Source organism: Sclerotinia sclerotiorum, genomic scaffold, assembly GCF_000146945.2.
Source record: "Sclerotinia sclerotiorum 1980 UF-70 scaffold_5 genomic scaffold, whole genome shotgun sequence".
Taxonomy (NCBI): Eukaryota; Fungi; Ascomycota; class Leotiomycetes; order Helotiales; family Sclerotiniaceae; genus Sclerotinia; species Sclerotinia sclerotiorum.
Genome location: NW_001820831.1, coordinates 1374027 through 1398692, shown reverse-complemented (window position 1 = coordinate 1398692; position 24666 = coordinate 1374027). Strand labels below are relative to the sequence as shown.

Genomic DNA, 24666 nt, shown 5'->3' with positions numbered 1-24666 from the left:
CCACGTTAAGCAAGCATCTCTCGTCCATGCGGTAATGCCAACATAAGTAGCATAATCAATGTGATAGTAGAGAGCTCCTCCTATCAAAAAGCAACAAAATGCCTGGTCCAGAAGTTCATCACCTTTTCCATCATCCTATCGCGGATCATTCCTTCTCGGCCGATAGACAGACATTGGCTGTAGCACGCGACACCAGTGTTGAGCTTTACGGACGAGATGGTAAGGGATTCAAGCTCAAGGACGAATTGAAAGGTCATGACAAGACTGTCACCAGTGTCGATATTGCTCCTAACAGCGGCAGAATTGTAACATGTTCTCAAGGTTTGTACTTATTCAAGCTTCCAGTTTGAACTCAACAATGCTAATACTATCGGGCTAGACCGTAACGCTTTGGTCTGGGAACCATCTCCCACTGGTTACAAACCAACTCTCGTTCTTCTTCGAATCAACCGCGCTGCCACGTTTGTTCGATGGTCTCCTTCCGAAACCAAGTTCGCCGTTGGATCCGGTGCGAGAGTGATTGCTATCTGCTACTTTGAGGAGGAGAACGACTGGTGGGTCTCGAAACATATCAAGAAGCCGATTCGTAGCACAATCACAACTGTTGCATGGCATCCAAACTCTGTACTTTTAGCTGCAGGTTCCACCGATGCGCATGCGAGAGTTTTCTCGAGTTTCATCAAAGGGGTAGACGCTAGGCCGGAACCCGGTGTCTGGGGAGAACGTCTACCCTTTAACACCGTCTGTGGAGAATATCTCAACAACTCTGCTGGATGGGTTCATGCAGTTTCGTTTTCGCCGAGCGGAAATGCTCTGGCCTTTGCTGCGCATGACAGCAGCATCACGGTCGTATACCCCAGTGGCGCAGACCAACCTCCAAAGGCTGTTGTCAGTGTTAGCACACAGCTTCTGCCTTTCATGAGTTTGATCTGGAACGGCGAAGCTGAAATCATTGCGGCAGGTTATGACTGTGAGGCATTCCGATTTGGTGGTAACGAAGGAGGCTGGCAACTCACTGGTTCTCTGGAATCAAAGGGGGGCCCGGTCAAGGACGTTGGGGAGGAGAGCGCTTTCAATATGTTCAAGCAAATGGACTTGAAGGGAAAGGTCAAGGATGATACACAATTGACAACTGTGCATCAAAATACTATTAGCACCATCCGTGTTTACGAAGGTTCGGAAACTGGTGTTAGCAAATTTACTAGTAAGTACTCTGATAATCTAGATCTTTGGAGAGAGGCTAATCTGTTTTAAGCGAGTGGTGTTGATGGAAGAATTGTCATTTGGAACGCATAGAATAGACTTGAATGGAAAAATGGAAGAGTTTCAGATCCTTTTGTACAAAGTATCAGCAAGCAACTCCGTAGCTCTTTGCCGTTACATGCTTTCCATGCAGAACTTTAGCTTATTACATATTAAATTTCAAACATACTAGAGAATATGCTAGTTGAGTATGTTCCTTTCGAGAATCATTGCCTTTCTCATCACAACTACTGCCTCTTATAAGAACTGAACCCTGTTCCCTTGGCTTGAGAAACTTTGTTAGTAGTTCATCTCCAGCTTCCGGAAGTACCATCTCCACCCTCATGAGAATTTTCTTTTGCGCCATGGAGTTTACCAACGATGAGATGGATTTATTACCTCACTCCCGAAATTTTAGAGGCATTAGACATGGGTTTAATAATCCTGTACACTTATCTGATCAAGCGATTCCTAATTCTCCTATTTCATCGGGTAGTCATATGCCTTCAGCGACCGAAAACGTTGGTGGTGAAGGAAGCAAGCTCGCTCAAGGCGGAAATGGAGCATCTCAAGGGTATGTGTTGCATGGAACCTCTTCAAATATTGACACGATGAATGATCCTGATCCGGATTGTCTAATGACCACACCTGCCTCAAGCCGTCATAATTCTCACTCCGCATCAGACTCGAATTACTGTCAATGCCAAGGAGGTGCTGGCACAAGTGGCAACTGCGCTGGGAATTCACGTGCTCCGCCTCTACGCCGCCCTGTTTCTCGCAGCCGTCTCCCTAGTATTGCTATGATGCTAAATGATCCTCCATCGGGCCACGATTCCATACATCCAACAGGAAATCACTTATTGCCCAAATCAAGATTTGACAGTAAGATGTCCATTTCAAATGCTTCAGACAGTACAATCGTTCCGCCAATTTCAATACCAGAGCAGCGCTACTTCCTTTTGAACACCCTCTATCAAATATGTCTAGATGCAACCACAACTTACATTCGTGCTCTCCCAGATCCTTCTCGTACTGGCCTCCGGTATGAACGTCGTCGGTCGTACTCTAACAGATACCATCCATACCGAGGCAAGGGACGGGAAAGAGCGTACAATGATGACCGCTCAAAAACTCTCATGGACAACATCGAAGTAATCAGCACATATCTCTGGAGAAAAGCGAGAAGAGATGAGATGGCACCTCATCGAGCCGAGTCAGATGCTGTTATGGGCATGAAAAATCTTTACAAGTGGGGAGAATATTTGGTCGATGGTCTGGAAGAAAGGGCACGGAATGAAGAGGCGCGAACGACTGTTTCACATGCGGCGATGGCATTGTGTGGCTGGTTGAGGGTAACGGAGGCTTGTACTCTGTGCACAGAGGCAGAAGAGGAACTAAGAGATCTTACAAATCTGGAAAGGGAGCGCGCGGGAGAGGCGGGTGATGAATTTGGTGATACTCTTTGAAGATTCAGTATCTCGGGACCGTAACGAGGGCTCAACTACGTAGTTTTATCAATGTCGAATGCGACAGTGGCTTCCAAAACTTTTCTTTTGTTTCTAGATCAATGATTTTATCTATGGACACTACTATAGGAGTGAAGTCGTGATATACATCTTTTATTAAGAACCATATTGCGGTCAAGAAGGAATTAGTGATCAAAAAAATAAAGAGTGAGCATTCATTACAAACTCATGTTGTGATCTAGATTAGATTTTTGTGCGCATCATAGACCACCTGCAAGATCTAATCTTATCTTGGATCTAGATCTAGATCTAGATCCATGCTCATATGACCGAAACGAACCCGAGTGATGGGATATGCACGACAAATTTCGCCATATTCGTTTCCTTGCAGATCTTCTACTTCCGCGGCACTAAGATGGTAAATAAGAGTATGAAATGTGCTCTGAAGCATTCTCTACTCTTTTTACGCCCTCCATGACTTTGTTGTGATACCAATCAGTCAATATACTCATCAAAGGAATATTTCATAGAACATGGCTACCATCAAATCTGTAGCAATCATCGGCGCAGGACCTGCCGGCGCAATTGCACTTGATGCTCTGGCGCAAGAGCAAGCATTTGATAAAATTCGACTCCTTGAGAGAAGGGAGAAAGCTGGAGGATGTTGGTTAGTACGATATTTCTGAATAAACAGAACAATCACTCATTTTCCCCTCCAGGCTCGGAGATCCCAAAGATCACGTCCAACAATTACCAGACTTTGAGAAGATTGCTTCTCGCAGGGCAGATGAGCCTCTCCCAATCCCGTCCGAACTTCCCGCCATTCTTCCGCATAATACTCAATATCGATTTTCTGATACGTCAATATATCCTACGCTGGAAACGAATATTGATGCATTTGCCATGTCATTTTCTCAAGAACCGTTTCCGGAAACAAGATCTGCAGTCAATATTAAGAGACACGGTAATGATTCACCGTTTCGTCATTGGAAGGTTGTGGAGAAATATATTCAAGATTTGGTGGATAGAAGAGGATATCCGGATCTGATATCGTATGACACCACTGTGGAGCTTGTGCATAAAGACCCACACACATCGAAATGGGTTCTGACGTTGCGCAAACCACTCGACAGTGGAATTGAGGATAGATGGTGGACAGAGTCTTTTGATGCGGTGGTTGTAGCAGCGGGACACTATAACGTTCCGTTTATACCTTCAACTCCGGGTCTCTCTACCTTTTCTCAAAATTTTCCTGGTAGGGTTCTTCACTCAAAAGCTTGGCGTGACCCAGAACCATATCAAGGAAAGCGTGTGGTAGTTGTTGGTGCTAGTATTTCCGGACCCGATATATCTTATGCTCTCGTTGATTATGTCGAGCGACCTCTTCATGCTGTCGTTCGGGGCAGATACCATCCTTACTTTTTCGACTATGCTTTCCAACATCCCAATATTCTTCGACGTCCGCCAATATCTCACATAACCTCAGATCCTGGCACAGATGAAAGAACAGTACATTTTGAAGATGGAAGTAAGTTGGAAAAAGTAGATTATATTATATTCGGGACTGGATATTCCTGGACACTTCCTTTCATTCCTAATCTAGATTCTACAATCCGTAATAATCGTCTCCCAAATCTTTATCAACATATTTTTTGGCGCGAGGACCCTACCTTAACTTTCGTCGGTGCTGTGGGCGCAGGATTCACATTCAAAGTTTTCGAATGGCAAGCTGTACTAGCAGCACGATTTTTAGCCGGACGCATCATTCTTCCTTCTACCGAAGAGCAAAAGAAATGGGAAGGCGATAGAATTGCATTAAAAGGAGATGGAGTACAATTCACGGCTCTATACCCCGACTTCGAGGAGTATTTTGAGACTATACGGGAGATGGCCGGCGAACCAAAAGACGGTAAAGGTAGAAGTTTACCGAAGTTTGAAAAGTGGTGGAGAGAAGGGTTTGATAATGGACATTTGAAACGAATAGATATGTGGAAGAGGGGAAATGAAGAAGCTAGACGCAAGATCGAGGGAGAGAAGCAGACAAGTATAGTGTCACCAGTATTACGGGTGAGCAATTTGTAAATTTTTGTATTACTATCTTAATATTTACAGGATTATGATTTAGTGAACAATTCTTGTATTGTTCATGCTTGGTTGTAGAGTTATTGGGGTCGATTTTATCGGGATAGTTGTATGTGAACAAAAGGCAGGTTATTGCTGTGCTTTTAAATGGTTCATCTTTACTCATCCTCGTCTTCCTCGTCCTCATCTTCTTACTGTCTTCGCTCCTCTTCTGCATCCTGTTCGTCTTGCTCGTCTTGCTCGTCTTGCTCGTCCTGTTCGTCTTGCTCGTCGTGCTCGTCTTGCATCATTTCAAGAAACCCCTGAGCACTTTCCACATCAAAGACAGGTTGCTCGTAATCATACCAAATAAACCCATCTTTGGGTGGGTCATATTCACTTAAACCTTTCATCTTGTGGGTACTTGGATATGTTTTCGCGAGTCGAAAGGCTATACCGTTCACTTCCATGAATTGTATAGCATAGTCATTCCTGATGATATGCCAACCACTTTTATCACCGCCGAATCTGAGGTAGAAAGGCCAAAGTTCTTCAACACCGCTGATTTCGATGTAGAAACTATTGAGGCGGTGCGTCTCAGTTTTCGGAGTTCGCATGATCCACTGCCATAATCTCTTGCAGTATACAAAACTATCTGTCAGATTCTGTGGGCTAAGAGGGTCCTCATCTGCCCGAACTCCGGTGCGTATCTTCACCTTCACTCTCAATTCTTTAAGGATTTGGAAATTTTTTAAATCCTCTGACACCCAAAACGTGAGAAAGTCTTGAACTAGAAAAGATCTCGAAGTCAAGAACTAGACTTCGAATAAAATTCCAAAGCGGTTCGATTCTAATACAAAATTGAGCCATAATTGTCCGGTGGGTGAACCGGAAGGCCTTGAGTTTGTACAAGAGTGCTCCACCCACAATCTCGAGACACGCCTGGCGACAAATCATGAGAAGATTGAACATCTGCGCTCGAAAGTTAGGATGCACTGAGTCGAAGAATTTTGCGCGCTTAAGAGCTGCGTAGACTTGACCGCTATAATGCTTACGCTCGATCAAATGCTGATCCCGTTTGAATTGCCGCTCAGACCTCGCAATCATCACGGGGCGTCTGCCGCAAGCTGAATAGGTTAGCATCGGTGGTCTCTCATACTGTGGTATATTGCAGACAGAAGAGGGCACATACGAAGATTTCGAATACAAAATTCCCAGATCCTGAGACGTACTTCAGGTGGCAGATCCATGAGCAAACATTCTGTTTTCTGTGGACGAATAGAGTTGGCCCAAGCCTGAGACTGGATAAAGGTCAATTTCAGGAGAGAATTTACTGCGGTTTCGAAACCACTTACATTGATGTCTGTCCGCTCGTTCACGAGTCTGCCGTATTTTCCTTGTACCTTCATGGTTTGTCTAGTCTGAAAATATTTAATATGGGACTAAGTGGTCACGACTTGCTGCTAGGAATTTGAGTAAAAGTGTTGACTTACTGCAGCAGCATTGAAACTCCTTGCCATTAGGTGATTCTTTAGTGAGACTCCTGGCATATTCTTAGGGCTGGCCTTTTTCCCTTTACGTCTTTGGATTTTGCCTTTTCCCATGGTTAATAAGTCGTGGATGGTTGGAGAAGTGAGCTGGATATTGTTCGTTTTGAAATATCCAGGAGAGTTTGTCTTGGATGCAGATCATAAAGTGTTTGGTTGTTTGTTTCAGGAAGTTGGTGACAAGTCAAAGGCTTATATGCTTTCTGTGTATTATATACAGTCACTTGTTGTATAGAAATGTTTCGTCTATCCAAGATAAATATTCACTATGACCAGAATTCACCAATTATCTGTCTGCACCTACCACTGTTGCCGTACATAGGTGCCCAGGAGGGAACCCTTTCCTGTCATTGCACATACTGATAATTGAAAGTGATGTAGCTTGTAAGAATCTCTCTGGAATGATACTCGAATCTGTGGTGAACTTGAATACACCATCTTTCTGTGAAGCAAAACTCTGCTTCTCGACCTTGGCAATATTGTATTCTCCACCAGCTCCTTTTCCCCCTTCCTGTTTTCCCCGCCACTACTTTCCTTTCGTAGTCGAAAATATGGTACCCGATTTCCCTGTCTCAAGCATAAAACGGGCATTGGATTGAAAGCATTCAATTATGTGACACTTTGAAGAATAATAAAAAATTACATGGCATCCTGAAGATATACAAGATCGAAAAACTCCGCAAGAGAACCTTATTCGCAGGCTCTAAAACATGAATATTTTCAAACTATAGACCACTGGGCAATCAATGACATGACTAATGACAAGATGTTACACATCCGCATGTTCACATGATAAATTACTCACATGATCGCGCTCTTCTGCACACCACCATCTTTTCAATCCGATCAAAATAAATTGTTGCACATCTCATTTTTGCCTTCGACCGCCGTGGCTTTCCGTCCATATATTTCATCACATCAAGCCCCATACATATTTTCCTATTGCGTTAACACAACCGCATCAACCCTATAAACCCATCAAATAGAATCACGCAACTCCGACACCTCGTCGGAAACACCCAAGCGAGAAGTCTAGACCACCTCGAAATCTTCTGTCGTTTCCCTCCCACCTACGCAAAAGTGCCATTGGATGGATATACTCCGTTTGTAAGTACAAGGCGATGTATTATTGAAAATGTTCCAGATCATACGATATGCAACAGATGAGTGAAATGTGGAAGGTTATTGCTTGGGCGTATGCAAGTACGCGGCGGATAGGTGCAGGTTCGTGTAACGCCTGATAATTGGTTGCTAGTTGCTACCGTGAGAAGTCATTCATCGGAAAGGTGAAGAAGGGGCATGGAACTCCTGTAGTTGCGAAAAATAAGACAAAGATATGTTATATGTGGCCGGTGCCTTTTCGAGTTGTTGCTTCGATTTTCAGAAGCAATTCCGGTGTAACTCTGCATCTTACCTGTACTGGTCATCGACAAGTCGATACAAGGCGCTATCATAGCTGATTCCCGCCCACGACGACCCCTGAAGTACATTCCATTTAATCTTCCTTACAAGTCAGTATACCTCTGTCTACTGTTTGTCATACTTTCGAATTTTTCCTGGTGACGGTGCAATTTGTCAAACCCATACCATACCAACATAAACCCAACACCACAGTTTCTCACATAACATATGTATGAAAATGTTCTTGTTCGCTATCTATAGTCGTCTAGTCGCGAAAGTAAAGCACTTCAAATCTACCGAGCTAACTTCGAGCTACTAGATATTATCATCCTTTTAACTGCTATTACTTTATGTGAGTTACAAATAGCTTTCGATGCAGCATGTATCTAAATGTATTCATAGTTATAAATACTTATAGTTATCAGCACAGGTATCTATAATATACCTTCATCTTTTAGCAAAGTATCCAGAGCCTTTCCTTGCAAAATTCAAGTGCACTTCTAGCTCTTATGCCATTACAGGAAATGATCACATATGGATACGGCAAAGCCACCATATATACGGTCTGTGGTGATTGATCATACTCACACATGACGCTTGGGGCCAAACAGTCTTAAGATAAACACAGCCAGTGGATTTCGCAGCACTTATGCTTATCACCGGATTCATCTAACTCAAGACAACAATAGGAATATTTGAACTGATGTCTATAGTTTTGGAGGCTCGCTCGACTATATAGTTTTTGAAATTATGGATGGGATGATGTTTTAGAAAATCATTTGAAGTAAAAAGGAGTAGGAATCTCACGAAAACACACTCCTCACAATATCTTCAAGACACTTACTTTTACTCATCCGTAAGCAACTCTTAGTAGCAACATCATTTCTTTAAAATAAAAATTAAAAAACAATCTTACCTCCCAGATGTCCACCTCTCTTTCTTTCAACCACTGAATAACGATTTACTTCAAGCCCCGCGGTCTAAACTAACTTCACCTCACCTCTCAAGCACTCCACACCAGCAGACATAAAACCCTACAGCACAACCAATTCATCGAAGCGAGTTAATGGATCGAACACATGCGCGCTCAATGAGTACATGAAATCACCAAAGAAATGAAGCTCGCCAAGATATGTCCTACTACTCGTTTCAACGACAAAAATGAAGAGATTGGTTCATCGGCCTGGAATATGGATGATTTAAAGTGGATGCACGGATACTTCAGATACGGTTTCTGTGCTACGTCTAGTTTTTCTTAAAATCTTGTCGAGAAGAGATGTTAGAACGGTGGAGGGGATGTGACGGAGGCACAGAATAGGGAATCGGGGCGTGGGAAGCGAGCACTGAAAGAGTTATTCTTCTAGGTGTGAGGAGAGTTGTCTTATTGTTAGAGCTACGATCCCTGATTACATAGACTCACAATCGTACTTGCCATATTGAGCTTAACAGCGGAGGGTGTGTCAACTTGCAAATTCGTATGTTGCGAAGAGGAATTGTCCTTGGGGCAGTTCAGGGAGAGGATGTAGGTTTACTCTATCTGCATGGAAATTTTAGCAGCGCAAGTGCTATCTCCGGAAAGCACCAATATAACCTCTTTGCGACTCATGGAGTGACCGGCCTGGAAAGGAATACGAGGTTCTCCATGTTCATGCTAGATTCGCCACTAAAATAGATCCTTTGCGACTTGAAATTATGACAATATGAATAATCTTTGGAGCTACGGTTGGATTGTGTATAGCTATATAGCCTTGACAATAAATTTAAGATTATTTTGCATCAGAAAAGCGAAAACACCATATCAATCAAGTAAAAAGGTCGAGAAATCAACAAGCCACCACTAGCCAAGGAGTTAAATAAACTCATCACCTATTTTTGTTTTGATCGTTCAGCCCGACGCTCTCCAGTCTCCCCCTAACTTTTATACGCCAATGCATTCCTCATCTTGTAATAGTCCCCCGCCGTAATCGGTTCATACTTCTTCTCCTCGCCCTCCTTTACACAGTCCCCAAGTACTTCTATAACCTTATCCGCATCGGGACCACAAAAGTATGGAATCGAATAACGCGCGTGCGTTATTCTTTCTCCTTCGTCCGTAATTGTATAGCGAGTACTTAACGGAGGGAGTTCTACGCGATGAAGTGTTGATTTGAGATCATCTGTATTTTGTTAACATGCCAGTTTCCGATACGATAACTTATAGAAACTTTCGAGAAAGAAACGGAGGAATAGTATACCATTTGTCCATCTCATCAATAAATCCCCTATATTCATCACAATAGCATCTTTAACCGGATCTGCCCTGATAAATTCACCAGGTTTCTTAGGATGTTCGATTTCTAATCCTCCGCATTCGTCTTGGAATACTATGGTGATACTTCCGAAGTCGCTATGTGCTGGCATTCTGGCTGTAATTCCTTTTTCGATTTCGGAGGCGGGGATTGGCGGATAGTGGAGGAGTCGTAGTTGATTACCATTTCCGGAATGGAAATCCGCAAGTACGGAGGGATTCTGGAGCTCTAGTCCTGTGCCGAGAGCTAAGAGAATTTGATGTGCGGTAGAGGAGAGACGGTGGTAAAAGGATTGCATAAAGGAGTGGAAGTTTGGGAGAGTAGATTCGGGAAGCCAGATGTTGGGCTGCTCGGGGTTTTTTTCAGAGCCGATTTCGTAACTTTCCTGTGATGATGTTGTTTTGTTAGTTCATTTATAGACGGATACAAAACAACTCAATTGAGTTCCACTTCATTCAATCAGTCCCAAATGCGATTTTGAAAAGCAAGATCAGATATAAGATAAAGTCCCAAACAAACCCACCTTACAATCCCTAACGTCTCTCAGCTTCTCTCCCAATTCAACATCATCACTAATAACCTGATAAACCTTCTCCAATCCTGGATACGAATAACCTCTATGAACAGCTGGACCCGGCGGATGTTCTGCTTGCATTTTTTCCTCGTGTGAAAGATCGAATAGTTTTTTCGTCATTGCGAAAGCCTTCTCGAGTAATGAAGAGGGAATGTCATGATTAATGATGTATACGAAACCGACATGACGACAGGCGTCGACTAGCGCTTTGGCTGTTTCGAGACGAGAGGTCTCGGAGGTGGGGTGTAGAAAGGGAGAGAAGTTGATGATGGGGATTGGGGAGGTGGGATCTGATGTCATGTTGAGAATTTTGTGTGAGGATGTATCTTGAAGCGACGTGGAATCAAATGGTTGAAAGCTGTCGCAATAATCAATGTGCAATGTTGGACTTAGATTGTAAATCGTGACGAGTTCCAATTTATATCTTCCTGCACGTGTTGAGCGAATAATGATATAATGAAGTCATCCTCTCAATACTGTTATAAACAATGAGCGACTGACTCCGCTATATCACCACACTAGTATATCCTAAAAGTCGTCAGTTTATTGAGCCAGTACACATTGACTATTCTTAAATTTGTCCATGCCAAAAATTGGAGAGCATGTGAAAGGCTGACAAATGAAATAATTGTCCTGACAACGTTGGATAGGTTTCGTTGCTCTACTAAAAATAAATGAGGGGTCAAGCTTAAGGTTACATTACTTTGATCACTGGATGAGGTGAGTGTGCATATACTTATTCAGCATTGTGAAACCTCGGAATGTACCAGTCGATGTGATTTGACGAGGATTGTTACTCAGACTTCGATGTTGATCTACAGTACACAAGTATTTATTGTACAGATAGATTGTCAATTACGGTAAGGGCCGAGTAACATGCGCCTGTCTTTCTTTTAACACTTAATTCATCTTCCATACTCTGATAAAAAGGGAAGTCTCGCGGCGAGGTACTGTTGCAAGCTATTCCATATTATTTCAATGTGAATATCCCAATTTAGGGCTTTAGTCACACTATCAGCTCTAATCACAAATGCCCCTCGCTCAGATACAGTGTAGTACATGCAAACCGAGTTTCCGACTTCAAGGTGAAAGGCTTGGTCGGATGCAGTCCCATCCACCTCACAATTTTCGATCGGTGGCAGGAGACATGTCCGCACATCATCAATATATGTCTGGTACAAGACTCCTAAAAAGAATTCCCCACCGCAGAGAGTGTCCTTTTAAGGATGGAACTGATCTACTGCCTACAACACCATCAACCTGAAACATCTTCATGGTTTTGTAGTCTTTTAGCAGCCTTGAGTCTCAAGTATAGCTGGGAAGAGCGATTGGATATTACGAATCGAGTGTGGCATTCTGCATTTTAGTTACTATATTCCACCTAACCTGGATGTCGCCCCCACTCCCACCAGTATTCAAACCTTTTTTCCCAGGTGGAAGAAGCTAGATATGTTCCTTCTCCAACTGCTGAATGGATGAAATTCTTTTGACAATGTGCTCAACAACAAGCTTATTCCAAGTGGTAAAATACATATCCTCGTGAAGCACAACTCAAATACAAATGAAATCCTCTTAGCGAAAGTTCCTATTGCTTCTCAATATTGAAGGGATTCATGTGGAAACGAGTGAATTGTCCGAGAAACACTGCTCATATTACCATCTCCTAGAATCGAACCTATAGAAGAGAAGTGGTGGGAGGAAAGTTATTGAGTAATATGAAGAGCTAAAAGAAATAGACGAAATATGAATGAAAAAAACCTGAGGAAGACAGGATGAGAATTATCGAGAAGTAAAAAGATAATAGAGATTGGCCATGTAAACCAAAGAAAAAAGCACTTGCACATAGGAAAGAGGATGGAACAAGAGGCTCCTCCGATGAACAATATTGACCTCAAAGTTCTGAAGAAGAATGGAAGATGATCAAGATAGTTTGATGCCAAGTACACAAACAGGTAGTTCCAAACTCTGATCTCTGAATCGACTTCTTTTCTCTTGTCTCATGACCTCGTTATCTATCCATATCATTCTCCTATTATAGCTATGGCCAAAGCCCAACGACGACGAGGCAACTGCCAATCCCGCTGTAAGCGCTCTGGACCTGAAAGACAGCCTCACTTGCCTACAACCTGCATCCCAGAAGCGTGGGGGTTATCCTGTCTAGCAAGTGCAGTGTATCGTGCGCATGAAACTATTCCCAATAAACCGCTCCTCTCCCATCTTCAACTAATATTTCAGCCGCAGTATTATGTATATATGTATAGATAACAATAAAATAAGACACATTCGTTCATTAGAATAGAAATATGGAACTTAAAAGCATGGCCTACATTCCATCGACAATAATAGCATACAATACATACCGAGCGGGAGATTATAGTTTGCAGAAAAAGGAAACAAAAGCATGGACCCCGATGTATTTAAAATTCACTCCACTCATCTCCTCGCTTACTGTATCGCTTCAATGCCTTTTCTAGAACCCTTCCATAAGTATCCACAAAAGTCCCATAATTCCAGATTCAAAATCGCCTGAGACCCATTGAAAGCGGAGCATGTACCTTGCTAATTCTTAGTAAATTTTAGCTTTCACAAATTTCAAACTTAAAGATAACGAAGACTGGTGAAAGAAGTTCCGCCGTTTCATTGGTCAATGTACATGTCAAGGCTTTTTGTCATGCGTGTTTCTATTGGATGATTTCAACGACGATAAGACTAAGGAGCGCACTAGATCTTTTTAGGAGCTTATCTTGATAAGAAGATTGTTAGTTATTTGTTGATAATTTGAAGAGGTCAAAGACTCTGAGGTGAGAGAGGGGAGGCTTGGAAAGAGAAATTGATGTTTTAGGAGTCCCGGAAGAAGTGAATACGTCATGTATGAGGGAGTAATACTTTTGGCTTTGAAACAGGGACTTTTATGAAATATCTTGGTATGTTGGTTGCGTGAAGTAGAGTAGATAGATCTCGCCAGTCAATGAATGAAATCGATGGAAATAAACGAGAATGAAGGGGCAGTCGAAAGATACTCACCATGCTGTATAACCATTACATTGATGACTGTCCTAGAGAAAAGCAAGGAAAAGAAACGCAAGATGTACAAAGAAAAATCATCCGTTCATGAGTAATAAAAGTCACTCTCATCATACATATCTGTAAGCTGATGTTCCCTTCCCATGCAGTAGAGAAACCCCAAGTTACCAACCAGGAGGATAGGTACATGAGGGTACCATTTTTGCAGGCGCCACAGGCGGGGAATAGACAAGCATGTTGACGACAAACTGGGGAGAGGAAAGGGGCATGAGTGTGGGTGAAAGCGAAATCGGAGTAAGATTGAAGGTTGACCTGGATGCTTCGTATGAATGATGGTAACCAGCTGAGACGGAATCCTATTGTATGGATGATAGAAAAAGAAAGGAAGAAAAGAAGTCATTTCGATATTCACGCGAGAATCTTACTTTTATAAGTGTGATATTGGGCTCTAATATCAATCCCCAATCAGCCAGTCAAAAGCTTCAAGTCTTGCCAGATCAGATAACCAATTCTCCATTCAAATCCCATGACTCTAGTTCTTCCAAATATCAAAAGTTCAAAACGTCCATCCGTAGTTCATCCCGCTTACCTACTTTTCGGGAATATCTCTACAGACTCGCTAAGATACATACCTAAGCTACTAAAGTATTCAATTCTCGTGCTTCAACATGGGCAATGCTCGTCTAGTACATGTACCCCATAATTCAAGGGCTGACAGAAGATGTGCAATTTCACCAATGGGTAAAATCGGGAGGTAGAGATTTAGTCAATGGAGTTTGCCCTGGCGGGCATGCTCTGGAAATAATTCCGATTTTCCGTGGAGATTTATCTGCTGGATTTTCGTGAATATTCATTCACAGGTGCTAAAGTGCCGGATTATTAGATGGAAATAGAAATAGCCTCATTTTGCATGTATGACAATAGAACCCAGTAGTTTTTGATGAAACATGTAAGCCTCGAGTACCTATCTTTCAGCCATGTTCTGGCATGTGTATCTTCGTACAACTTAATCTGACATTTGCGATCTCGGGGGCTGATGTGATTTGACATCCTGCAGTCTCTACTAGGAAATTTGTGCATGAAATAGAATAGTGATTTCTCGAAATTTAGGGGATGGATTTTGGAGAATTGATACGCACATATCATTGACCAATAGTGTATGATAACATATCTGTAGATGTCATTCATGTCACAAACATCTACTCGTCTCAGTACCTTCATATCTCTTGGCTTGTCGTGGCTTGTCGTATGGAAATCGAATCTGGAGCCGTTAATTTTCCCGACTGTTTTTTTCGATTGCATGGCTAGCTTTGGATAAATTGGATTGAGGTCCACCCACACGAATATACCACGTCGAATCGAAGAACCCAGTTACATGGATAAAACCTGACTGGCTGAATTCTCGGCCTGTCGATCTAAAATGATCTACTTGGTGTTATTACAGACCTCATCTGCATGTGCGGAGTGTCTAAGAACGCATAAAGGAAAAAGAAAAAGTTTTATGTATTTAGTAGACGAAGCAATCGACAAATAGACCCTTTTGGTATCAATACTGTAAGCAACACTGACTGGTTGGGCATGAGATGAGATTGGTATGTATATTCGATCTTTGGGTAGGATGAGTGATCATCCGATATCTTGGGAGAAGAAAACCACGGTATCCCTATCCATGACATTGAGGGCTGGGTATTTGCATTTCCTTGAAGATGCTTGTCTGGCATATTCCTCTTTATGTGTGGGTATTATAATTATAAAGTTCATAATTGCCAATTGCTATGCGGATGTTCCGTTTTTTAAAAGCGGTAGCTCCACCGTCTTGGTAGAAAAGTACTAAAGGAAAGAACAGTCCCGATTTCTAACGATGCTTCTGGTTTCATTATGTGAGATTTATTTTCTCTAATCACAGAATTTTGTTTACTGTTTTTGAAACTGTTTATTTTGAAACTGGACTTGCACTCTAGAATTACTTTGGAAATATTAATCTTTGGGTTTTTGTTCACTATCTACCTCTTAGTTTCGAAAGAAATCTACCTCTACTAGCAACCTAGTATCCGCATTCGGTAGCAGGACAATATAACATCGACGGTTCTAAAACCACCAATTCTTCTTAGCTGTAACCAGAACAGCCGCTCATCACTCAGACATTCATTGTATTCTGCTAATTTCTCGAAATCACCCACCTTTACCCTGGTACAACGAAGGAAGAACTCTACGTCGTTCCCGAAGGCATTCCCTGTCCAAAACATCGATACAAAGGAAATCTGAAGGGGAAAACGCCAGTAGGAAGGTCAATTGCAGGAAAATCCGAACTCCGATAACGATGTCAACCGATGCATATTACCCTAACTATGGCTATGTTGGAGCTCCTGCAAATTACAATGGTACTGGACCGAATGGTGGCGACAGTGGTATGTTTTCATCTCTTCGAATCTCTAGGTACCAAAATGTACCCCCACCATGTGTACATTCCACATACCTCTCTTATCTCACTCAAATCAACCACCTCAATCCACAGGCGCTTCATGATACGAAAAACTTCAAACTAACATCTACTCTCCAAAATCAGCTGTCATAAATCTAAACCAATGGTTCGACGCAGGCGACCAAGCTTTTATCATTGTAGCAGCATGTATGGTTCTACTCATGCCCCCCGGTCTAGGCTTCCTATACTCCGGTCTTGCAAGGCGAAAGTCCGCACTCTCGATGATATGGGCCTGTATGGGCGCCTTTTCCATAATAGTCTTCCAATGGTATTTTTGGGGTTATTCTCTGGCTTTTAGTTCGACGGCTACGAATGGGTTTATTGGAAATTTAAAACATTTTGGTTTGATGAACACTTTGGGCACGCCAAGTCCAGGGAGTCCGCTGATTCCAGAGTTGTTGTACAGCTTTTATCAGGTATGTAGCTTTTGGTCTTGGGTTTGAAGGGTGAGGAAATAGCATGGATGACTAATGCTTGAATTTAGTTACAATTCTGCGCAACAACCGCCGCAATTGTCGTAGGAGCAGTCGCTGAAAGAGGTCGTTTGGTTCCTATGATGGTATTCATATTTTTCTGGGCTACTATTGTCTACTGTCCCGTCGCTTGCTGGGTCTGGAATATCAATGGCTGGGGATTCAAATATGGTGTTCTCGATTATGCCGGTGGTGGACCTGTCGAAATTGTTTCGGGTATGTCCGCGCTTGCATACTCAATGGTGTTGGGCAAGAGACAGGAAAAGATGATGTTGAACTTCAGACCGCACAATGTGTCGCTCATTACCTTGGGTACAATTTTACTGTGGTTTGGATGGTTGGGATTCAATGGAGGAAGTGCTTTTGGAGCGAATTTGAGAGCTGTGATGGCTTGTTGGAATTCCTGCTTGGCCGCTATGTTTGGAAGTATCACTTGGTGTTTGTTGGATTGGAGACTTGCGAGAAAATGGTCAGTTTTCTTACTTTCATTCCAAAATTTGCACACTAATATAAAATAGGTCCATGGTAGGTTGGTGTTCGGGCTGTATCTCTGGTCTTGTGGCCGCCACACCCACATCTGGATTTATTCCTCCATGGGCTTCTGTTATTCTCGGCATCGTCACCGGTATCGTCTGCAATTACAGCACCAAAATTAAGTTCTGGATCCGTATCGACGATTCCATGGATGTGTTGGCTGAGCACGGAATGGCCGGTGTCGTTGGACTAATTTTTAACGCTTTGTTTGCGGCAGACTATGTAATCGGACTCGATGGTGTCAATACCGGTATCATCACAGGCGGCTGGCTCAATCACAACTACAAGCAACTCTATATTCAAATCGCCTACATCGTTGCCTGCACCGCTTATTCTTTCGTCGTCTCTGCCATCCTCGCTATCATCATCAACTATATTCCTGGTCTACATCTACGCGCCTCAGAAGAAGCCGAACTCCTCGGTATGGATGACGACCAACTTGGCGAATTCGCATACGACTATGTAGAAGTAAGACGAGACTACCTTGCATGGACACCTGCGAAGGACGAACCAGAAAACGTGGAGAGTAACGTTAACCCCGAAGATCGTCATGGCATCCCAGAACACTCGGATATGCTAACCAACCCCTCCGACATGATTACGGGACACGCGCCAGGAAGTGGACGAAATAGTGGAAGTGAAGGTGGACATGCGCACAACACGATTATGGGAGATAGACATGGAATTGCAGTGATGGATAAAGAGAAGGCAGCAATGGCAAGAGAAGGATAAATTAGATGGCCGGCTCTAAGGGGTAATTTTGGGAGGTTTTGATGAAATTCTTTGGATATTATTTTATTGCGAGGAGTTGAGTGAGGGACACTTTGTTTACGAGATATCTAATTTCTTTTTATGTTTATGTTTATGCTTTTTAGGTTGATGATCGGGGTTGGGTTTGAAGGTCATCAAAAATGAATGGTTTTGGTGGGTGGCATATCTGATTCAAAATGTCTGAATGAAAAGGGAAAGGAAAGTGTGGTGAGCATTTATTGTATATAGAAATGATGTAAGATGGGTGTATGTAACTATTGATGAATGAGGAGATGAGATGACTATATAATCAGATACTACAAAACTGGGCTTTGTATCATGCATTTGTTTGTTCATTGCTGTGTCTATGGGAGCTCGAAGAAGTGAAGAGGTAAATAAAATTATGTGTGTATGCATGTATGTATGTATGTATGTATGTATGTATGTATGTATGTATGTATGTATGTATGTATGTATGTATGTATGTATGTATGTATGTATGTATGTATGTATGTATGTATGTATGTATGTATGGGCCTGTAGTAATGTACTGTAATCTAAACTCTGAAGTCTAGACTCTAGACTCTAGCGATACATCATCATTTCCGAATGAAACTTGGAAATTCTCAGAATCTCGAACGGACGAACAACGTCGTAACGACGTCAGTTTTAACATGCTTCTCCACCATGACATCACAAATCATATATCTCACATAGCATTATCGCGGTATCCTATTTATTCTCCGAGTCCGGGGTGCATATACTCCGTATGTATGGAATGGGACGGGGTCTGTCTATGTATAGATAGGATGGATGGATGTATGTATGTATGTATGTATGCATGTACATGGTATAGAGTATGATGTGATGTGATGTGACGGGTGACTTCATCGCGGATATCGATGATGTGCATGGAATGGAAGTATGGTAAGGGTAAAGGTAAGGGCAAGAACAAGGATGAGTATGCATGGTCATTGGCGTAGAGATAAGAACTCGGGGTATGATGGGAGCAAGAATGGGAGGATGATGGGGAGATATGGGAGATTAGGTAGGTGGTGTTGTGGTATGGTGTATGGAGGTTATGCATGCTTATCAGTTGGATGCAAGGCCTGGTACTTTTGGGCGCACGGACTCGGGGGATTTCGTTGGGTGGGTTTTCTTAACTTATGGGATTCTGGAATTTTGGAATTGAAAATTTAGAAGGATGGATTTTTGGGTGCGATAAGGGAATTTGGTGGATGAGATGGTGGAAGGTGTTTGTGCGAGGCTGTTTGTGTGGGAGGTTATTTGTGGATGTCTTGGTACTTGGTGAGGTTGGTGGAGGCTGAGAATGCTTGGGGAAGATTTTGCGAGATCTTTGGCTTGATAAGGCGATTCTTGGGATCTTTCGAGTGAGGATGGGTTGGGTTGATCGGGCTTGTGGCAGTCTATGGAACAAGTATGTGGAATAACGTTATCGCAAAGTGGTTGAAAGCATGTAAATAGGTCGAAGGTACCGGCGTTGTAGATTTGGTACTTTCCGTATTTGGAATACGCCCCATTTTAGTGATAAATATCGAACTCAGTATTTGAATGTCATCAGTGTTATCGCATTTGTACATACGGCCGTAGATGATATTGAACTTTATACGTATGTGTTTCCACGATCTAGCATGTATCCCATGTGATGTATATTCATGCACCAATGACCAACAAGGTGGGAGGGAGACGATGAAGAGATAGATATGCAGCACAGCTTGGGAGTCAATCTCTATAAGACTGACTAGTCACTATGTGGCTATGGACAAGAACACGGCTTTCATGCCTTTTAACCCCATACAGGGATTCATATTAATATTACATGTATCCACTGAGACACCAAGACATTCTTGCAATGTAATATTTTTGAGTCCGTATTGCAGTTCCTCGATGTATTTGCAAACGAGCTTGATTCTGAAGCAGCTTCATCAAGGATAGTTTGTAGATAAAATTTCCGTTTGTCGCGCAGACATGCATAGTTTATGGATAGGTTATATGCAGCCATAGAAAAAATCCTGTAATAGCGGCTGCAGGTTCCCGCACACTCATTACTGGCTGCTGAACAGAGGTTTACATGTACAAACGACGATAATGATTCAAATTGTAGAGATACTCAAGTGATTTTGGAGACATAACTGTAATGACCGTATAGTATTGAGAGAGAACCCTCGAAACATGAAAAGCAGATTTAGTAGAATATTATGTTCATGGATGAAGCTTTTCTCATGTACACTTGAAACTTTTCTTTCGGCCTTTGAACCAGGAATGAACGGTACTGGAAAATGTCGAGTTCGATAAATATCACCGTTGTTTAATCTTTCTCAACAAAAGGCTGCGGTATGTAGGATACCTAGGTGACTCTAATGCAAGTCAAGTAGCTGTCAGTCGGTATCCTGATCGCCAAGAAAGCTTTTTGAAGCCGGTACAAACGAAATCAGAGCCGTTGATAGGTTGCTATTACGAGTATAGTTCTGGCCAATAATTATAACCAAACCTTGGGAAGTGGAAAGTTTAAGCTTTTGCGGGGTGTCACATGATGGCGCTAACTAACGCGTCAAATCGCGTTTGTCGCCGCGATGTCGCAAAACAATCAATGATGTGGAATTGTCATTCATTTACTAAGGTTACCACCACGCCTAATGATCTTTGAACACTCACTCAAATTTTTGTAAAAATCGACTTCGGATACAAATGGATTCACCAAAATATCGGTACCTTATTCACTCTCCATGACTCGACATAATCTTCAAAGTCATATTTCTTGGTTGATACAGAACAAAGTTACTGCCCCCACTGGAGCCCAAATCAGTGCATTTGCAACCTTGCCAGACACGATTGGGTTCGGATTTGGAAGTTTTGGTAATTCGGAGGACGAAAGTACTGTGCATGAAACAAGAAATACACCGACTGCTCCGATTCGAAACCGTCGAGTCGAAGAAATCTCCAATGTTGTGGCGAATTCACGATCACCTCGTCCTCGCATCCTCACTCCGGTAACACAATCTACACCAGATCCTGGGGATGAATTGGCGGATCCGGATATGGGAAAACTCACATCAGCACGAAAGACGACTAGACCAAGTCTCATAAGTCAAAACAAACAATTTTCAACCCCTTCCTCGACGACCAGCTCATCCCTTACGACAAGTTATAAACAACACATAAGTGGTATGTGGATGTGATGTGACTCGGTTCGTCCCTCAATTGACTCTTCTAGGCACCCCTTCCAGACTCATATCAACGAGAGAACCAAGAGGTTTGACACCCCGCCCGACACCCTTACCGAAAACAAGATTCAATTTCGACAATGTGGAATCTATAGATCTCACCGGCGATGATCTGGCTGGAGTTGCCCCCATTCGGTCCTCAAGTACTGTGGAAGCCTTTGAAGATGCTTCTGTTGTATCGTGGGACGAGGGGTCAGCTTCCCGACCAGAACCTTTGAAGAAGGCGAAGAAAAGGAAAAGCGAGGATTTATCTATGACGCAGTCTCCTAGGAAATCCAAAAAGATACCACCAGTACGCTCACCAGAAGTGCAAGACGAGGAATATGATTCGTTTTTGGACATTGACGAGTTGGGATTACCAGGGCCATCGTTTCGGGAGACCCTGCCGGACTCTCAGCGAACAATTGTTCCACCTAGAAAAGTGGAGGAATACCCTGATCCGAATCACTTAGAGGAATTTGACATGGTTCAAGAAATGATGTCTCAGGCTGGACGTGCGAAATCCAAGGTCGGAAGCAGACAAAACTCAGAAGATATTATTATAGATAAAAGATCGATCCCAAGAACGACGCCTGCCCCTACGATTAGCTCTGAGAAACACATTACTCCTCGTAGCGTGCGACATATGTCACCAATTCAAGTACGAGCATCTCCTAGTACAAAATCCCGTGAACATTGGGCGACAAAAACATCGTCACCACTTAAACGTCGAAGGCTTAAGCAAGAAGTATTTGACTCAGAGGATGAAGACGTTTTTTCAGAGATAGAAGCAAGAGTAAGCTGCTCGCCTTGCCCACCATTGATGAAAACACCGAAAGGAATTCATAGCACGCCGAACATGCATACAGTCTCTGCGAATTTGATGCACGAGAACGAAGAAGTGACGCCCGCAAAGAAGAGATTCACTAGCCCTCTGAAACCAATATCACAAAATGCATCATTTCGTCAGGAGAATGAGCCATCTCCATTTCAACGCGATTCTCCCGCCAAGTATATGGCTTCACAGAAATTGCCACAGCAAGGCTCAAGCCAGGCTTCATCGGTTTCTCTGGGTCTCGAAGAAAAAAGAGTTGTGGGTTTATACCTGAAAAATCCGTCAGCACTCGTGCCTTTCCAAAATCACCTGGACAATCTTCTCAGCCAGAATTACGAAGCGCTCCAAGTCTATCTTGAGGACGGCGAGCACCCTCCAGAAGAGATGGTGTCCGAGCGAAAAGCTATATTGGAACAGAAAAAATCCCTAAAGACTCTTAGAGATAACTCTCAAAGTCTTCAGGATCTCGCTTCAAAAACAACTGCTGCATTGCGTAGGGTGATGACCCTTCTAGAAGAGGGTATTACGGATAGTGCCGAAGAAGCGCACTCTCATGTGCTTACCCGGGAGCTATCGGAGAGAAAGAAAGAGTGTTGGCGGTTATTAGATGCCTCTGGCGCAATAAACTACGGATTCGGGTCTATTCCGTCTACGAAAACTCCGCTTTGCACTTCCGCGTCGGGTGCAAATACGAGTGGGCAAGTTATTCTGCAGACCCAGGTTCCTCCTCTTACGCGTGAATCATCAAGCGCGTCGAGGGACTTCAGGCAGGACTATCCAACATCTAATTCTCAAAGACCCCTTGACTCAAGGGACGGGGAACTTCGTTATGCAAAGCCATCTCCTGTAAGACAGACATCGCCTTTTAGGTCGATGGTTCCCGGAAGTAACTACTCGAGGCCTGGTATTTCCGTGAAACAACCGGATTTTTCCAGGCAACCTTCACCAACAGATTACGGTGCTGATGATGATTTGCTCTCTCGTTTGCTTGAAGACGAGGAGCAGATTATGGAAGAGACTCGTGTAGCTGACAACAAATCAGAAGGACATGAGGAGGAAGATTATGGGGACTCTGATGATGATGATGCTCTGATCTCTTTCGCGCAACAAGTTGAGCAGAATAGCTCTTTCAAGGGGAACTCGGCGAAATGTTCGCTTAATTCCACTTTGCAGGATGCGTCAAGGAACTCATTCAAAAGTTCAAAACGTGATAATTCAAACTCCGACAAACCCAAAGATATGTATTCAATAGTGGACTCTTCACATGCGGATAGGTACCGCTATGCATGGTCGAAAGATGTCAAGAAGGGGTTGAAAGATCGCTTTCGTTTGACGGGCTTTCGACAGAACCAGCTGGAGGCAATTAATGCTACCTTAGCGGGCCGTGATGCATTCATACTGATGCCCACTGGTGGCGGAAAATCTTTGTGTTATCAGTTGCCTGCGATTGTACAATCGGGCGCAACGAAGGGTGTTACAATTGTGGTTTCTCCTCTTTTAGCTCTCATGCATGATCAGGTCGACCATCTCAGGAGACTTCGCATTCAGGCATATTTGTTTAATAGCGAATCAACTAAGGAGACGAAGCAGGAGCTATTCACCGGTCTAAGCCAAAGTAAGCCAGAGCAATTCGTCGAGCTACTATACGTCACGCCAGAGATGATCAACAAAAGTAGTATTATTCAATCGAAATTAGATGATCTGTATGCCAAAGAGCGACTTGCCCGCATTGTCATCGATGAGGCTCATTGTGTCAGCCAATGGGGTCATGACTTTCGGCCAGACTACAAAAGCCTTCATGAGCTTCGTGAGAGATATCCTGGGGTGCCATTCATTGCCTTAACTGCCACCGCAACAGAAAGGGTAAAAAAAGATGTTATCCACAATCTTGGAATGCACAACTGTGACCAGCTAAAACAGAGTTTCAATCGGCCTAACATTTACTACGAGGTCCGACGTAAGATGGGCAAAGGATCAACGGCGGCAATGTTCAGTGAGATAACAACCATGCTTTCTGTCGACTACAAGAACCAAAGCGGGATCATATACTGTCTCTCTCGTGACAATTGCGAAGATGTGGCTAAAAGGCTGCGAGGCCAGGGGATCAAGGCCCATCATTTCCATGCGCATATGGCAGCCGAAGACAAGAAAGATATCCAACACCAATGGCAGGTAGGCGACATTCAAGTTGTTGTGGCAACGATTGCGTTTGGTATGGGCATTGACAAACAAAACGTGCGATTTGTCATCCATTATTGCCTTCCCAAGACTTTGGAAGGTTATTACCAGGAAACAGGGCGAGCTGGTCGGGACGGCAAACCGGCGTCCTGTTTCCTCTACTATGGATTTCAAGATACTCAGATTTACAAAAAGATGATTGATAAGGGAGATGGCAGCCCAGATGTCAAAAACGAGCAGCGTCAAATGTTGGAAGCCATGGTACGATTTTGTGACAATCGCGTTGATTGCCGCCGAGTGCAACTCCTACGATACTTTGGTGAGACTTTCAGAAAAGAGGAGTGTCGTAATTGTGACACATGCAATTCTAATGACACTTACGAGGAACGCGATTTTAGTACTGAGGCTCGGAAGGTTATCAGTGTTGTTAGTCAAGTGCACGGAAATTTTGCTATAGGTCACTTTTCCGCCATCCTGGAAGGCAAGGCAATAGCAAAGGTCAAATCTGAGAATCATCATCAATTTGATGAATTTGGCTCACTAAAACATATGGGAAAAGCGGAGATTGAACGACTCATTGAGAAACT

General features: G+C 43.1%; 10 protein-coding genes across 10 annotated transcripts; 8 read left to right on the top strand and 2 right to left on the bottom strand.

The window, feature by feature from the left end:
* Window positions 1–98: 98 nt before the first annotated feature.
* Window positions 99–1296, top strand: SS1G_04510 (conserved hypothetical protein; the record flags this gene model as incomplete). The annotated part of the gene is made up of 3 exons (XM_001594652.1): window positions 99–321; window positions 380–1204; window positions 1256–1296. 3 exons carry the CDS (start codon window positions 99–101, stop codon window positions 1294–1296), a joined length of 1089 nt encoding a protein of 362 aa, XP_001594702.1.
* Window positions 1297–1742: 446 nt separating this feature from the next.
* SS1G_04509 (predicted protein) lies at window positions 1743–2708 on the top strand (the record flags this gene model as incomplete). Its single annotated transcript, XM_001594651.1, has 1 exon — window positions 1743–2708. One exon carries the CDS (start codon window positions 1743–1745, stop codon window positions 2706–2708), a length of 966 nt encoding a protein of 321 aa, XP_001594701.1.
* A 533-nt stretch (window positions 2709–3241) lies between these two features.
* On the top strand, window positions 3242–5142 carry SS1G_04508 (hypothetical protein; the record flags this gene model as incomplete). The annotated part of the gene is made up of 3 exons (XM_001594650.1): window positions 3242–3375; window positions 3428–4775; window positions 4915–5142. 3 exons carry the CDS (start codon window positions 3242–3244, stop codon window positions 5140–5142), a joined length of 1710 nt encoding a protein of 569 aa, XP_001594700.1.
* A 733-nt stretch (window positions 5143–5875) lies between these two features.
* SS1G_04507 (predicted protein) lies at window positions 5876–6373 on the bottom strand (the record flags this gene model as incomplete). The annotated part of the gene is made up of 3 exons (XM_001594649.1): window positions 5876–5896; window positions 6002–6190; window positions 6263–6373. The coding sequence occupies 3 exons, from the start codon at window positions 6371–6373 to the stop codon at window positions 5876–5878; spliced, it is 321 nt and encodes a 106-aa protein (XP_001594699.1).
* Window positions 6374–8832: 2459 nt separating this feature from the next.
* On the top strand, window positions 8833–8976 carry SS1G_04506 (predicted protein; the record flags this gene model as incomplete). Its single annotated transcript, XM_001594648.1, has 1 exon — window positions 8833–8976. One exon carries the CDS (start codon window positions 8833–8835, stop codon window positions 8974–8976), a length of 144 nt encoding a protein of 47 aa, XP_001594698.1.
* Window positions 8977–9628: 652 nt separating this feature from the next.
* Window positions 9629–10879, bottom strand: SS1G_04505 (hypothetical protein; the record flags this gene model as incomplete). Its single annotated transcript, XM_001594647.1, has 3 exons — window positions 9629–9873; window positions 9952–10390; window positions 10529–10879. The coding sequence occupies 3 exons, from the start codon at window positions 10877–10879 to the stop codon at window positions 9629–9631; spliced, it is 1035 nt and encodes a 344-aa protein (XP_001594697.1).
* Window positions 10880–13837: 2958 nt separating this feature from the next.
* SS1G_04504 (predicted protein) lies at window positions 13838–14133 on the top strand (the record flags this gene model as incomplete). Its single annotated transcript, XM_001594646.1, has 2 exons — window positions 13838–13926; window positions 14073–14133. The coding sequence occupies 2 exons, from the start codon at window positions 13838–13840 to the stop codon at window positions 14131–14133; spliced, it is 150 nt and encodes a 49-aa protein (XP_001594696.1).
* Window positions 14134–14271: 138 nt separating this feature from the next.
* Window positions 14272–14921, top strand: SS1G_04503 (predicted protein; the record flags this gene model as incomplete). Its single annotated transcript, XM_001594645.1, has 2 exons — window positions 14272–14289; window positions 14781–14921. 2 exons carry the CDS (start codon window positions 14272–14274, stop codon window positions 14919–14921), a joined length of 159 nt encoding a protein of 52 aa, XP_001594695.1.
* A 1002-nt stretch (window positions 14922–15923) lies between these two features.
* On the top strand, window positions 15924–17824 carry SS1G_04502 (hypothetical protein; the record flags this gene model as incomplete). Its single annotated transcript, XM_001594644.1, has 4 exons — window positions 15924–16011; window positions 16170–16501; window positions 16570–17027; window positions 17077–17824. The coding sequence occupies 4 exons, from the start codon at window positions 15924–15926 to the stop codon at window positions 17822–17824; spliced, it is 1626 nt and encodes a 541-aa protein (XP_001594694.1).
* A 2765-nt stretch (window positions 17825–20589) lies between these two features.
* SS1G_04501 (hypothetical protein) lies at window positions 20590–24483 on the top strand (the record flags this gene model as incomplete). Its single annotated transcript, XM_001594643.1, has 3 exons — window positions 20590–21028; window positions 21183–24340; window positions 24478–24483. 3 exons carry the CDS (start codon window positions 20590–20592, stop codon window positions 24481–24483), a joined length of 3603 nt encoding a protein of 1200 aa, XP_001594693.1.
* Between the last annotated feature and the right edge of the window lie 183 nt (window positions 24484–24666).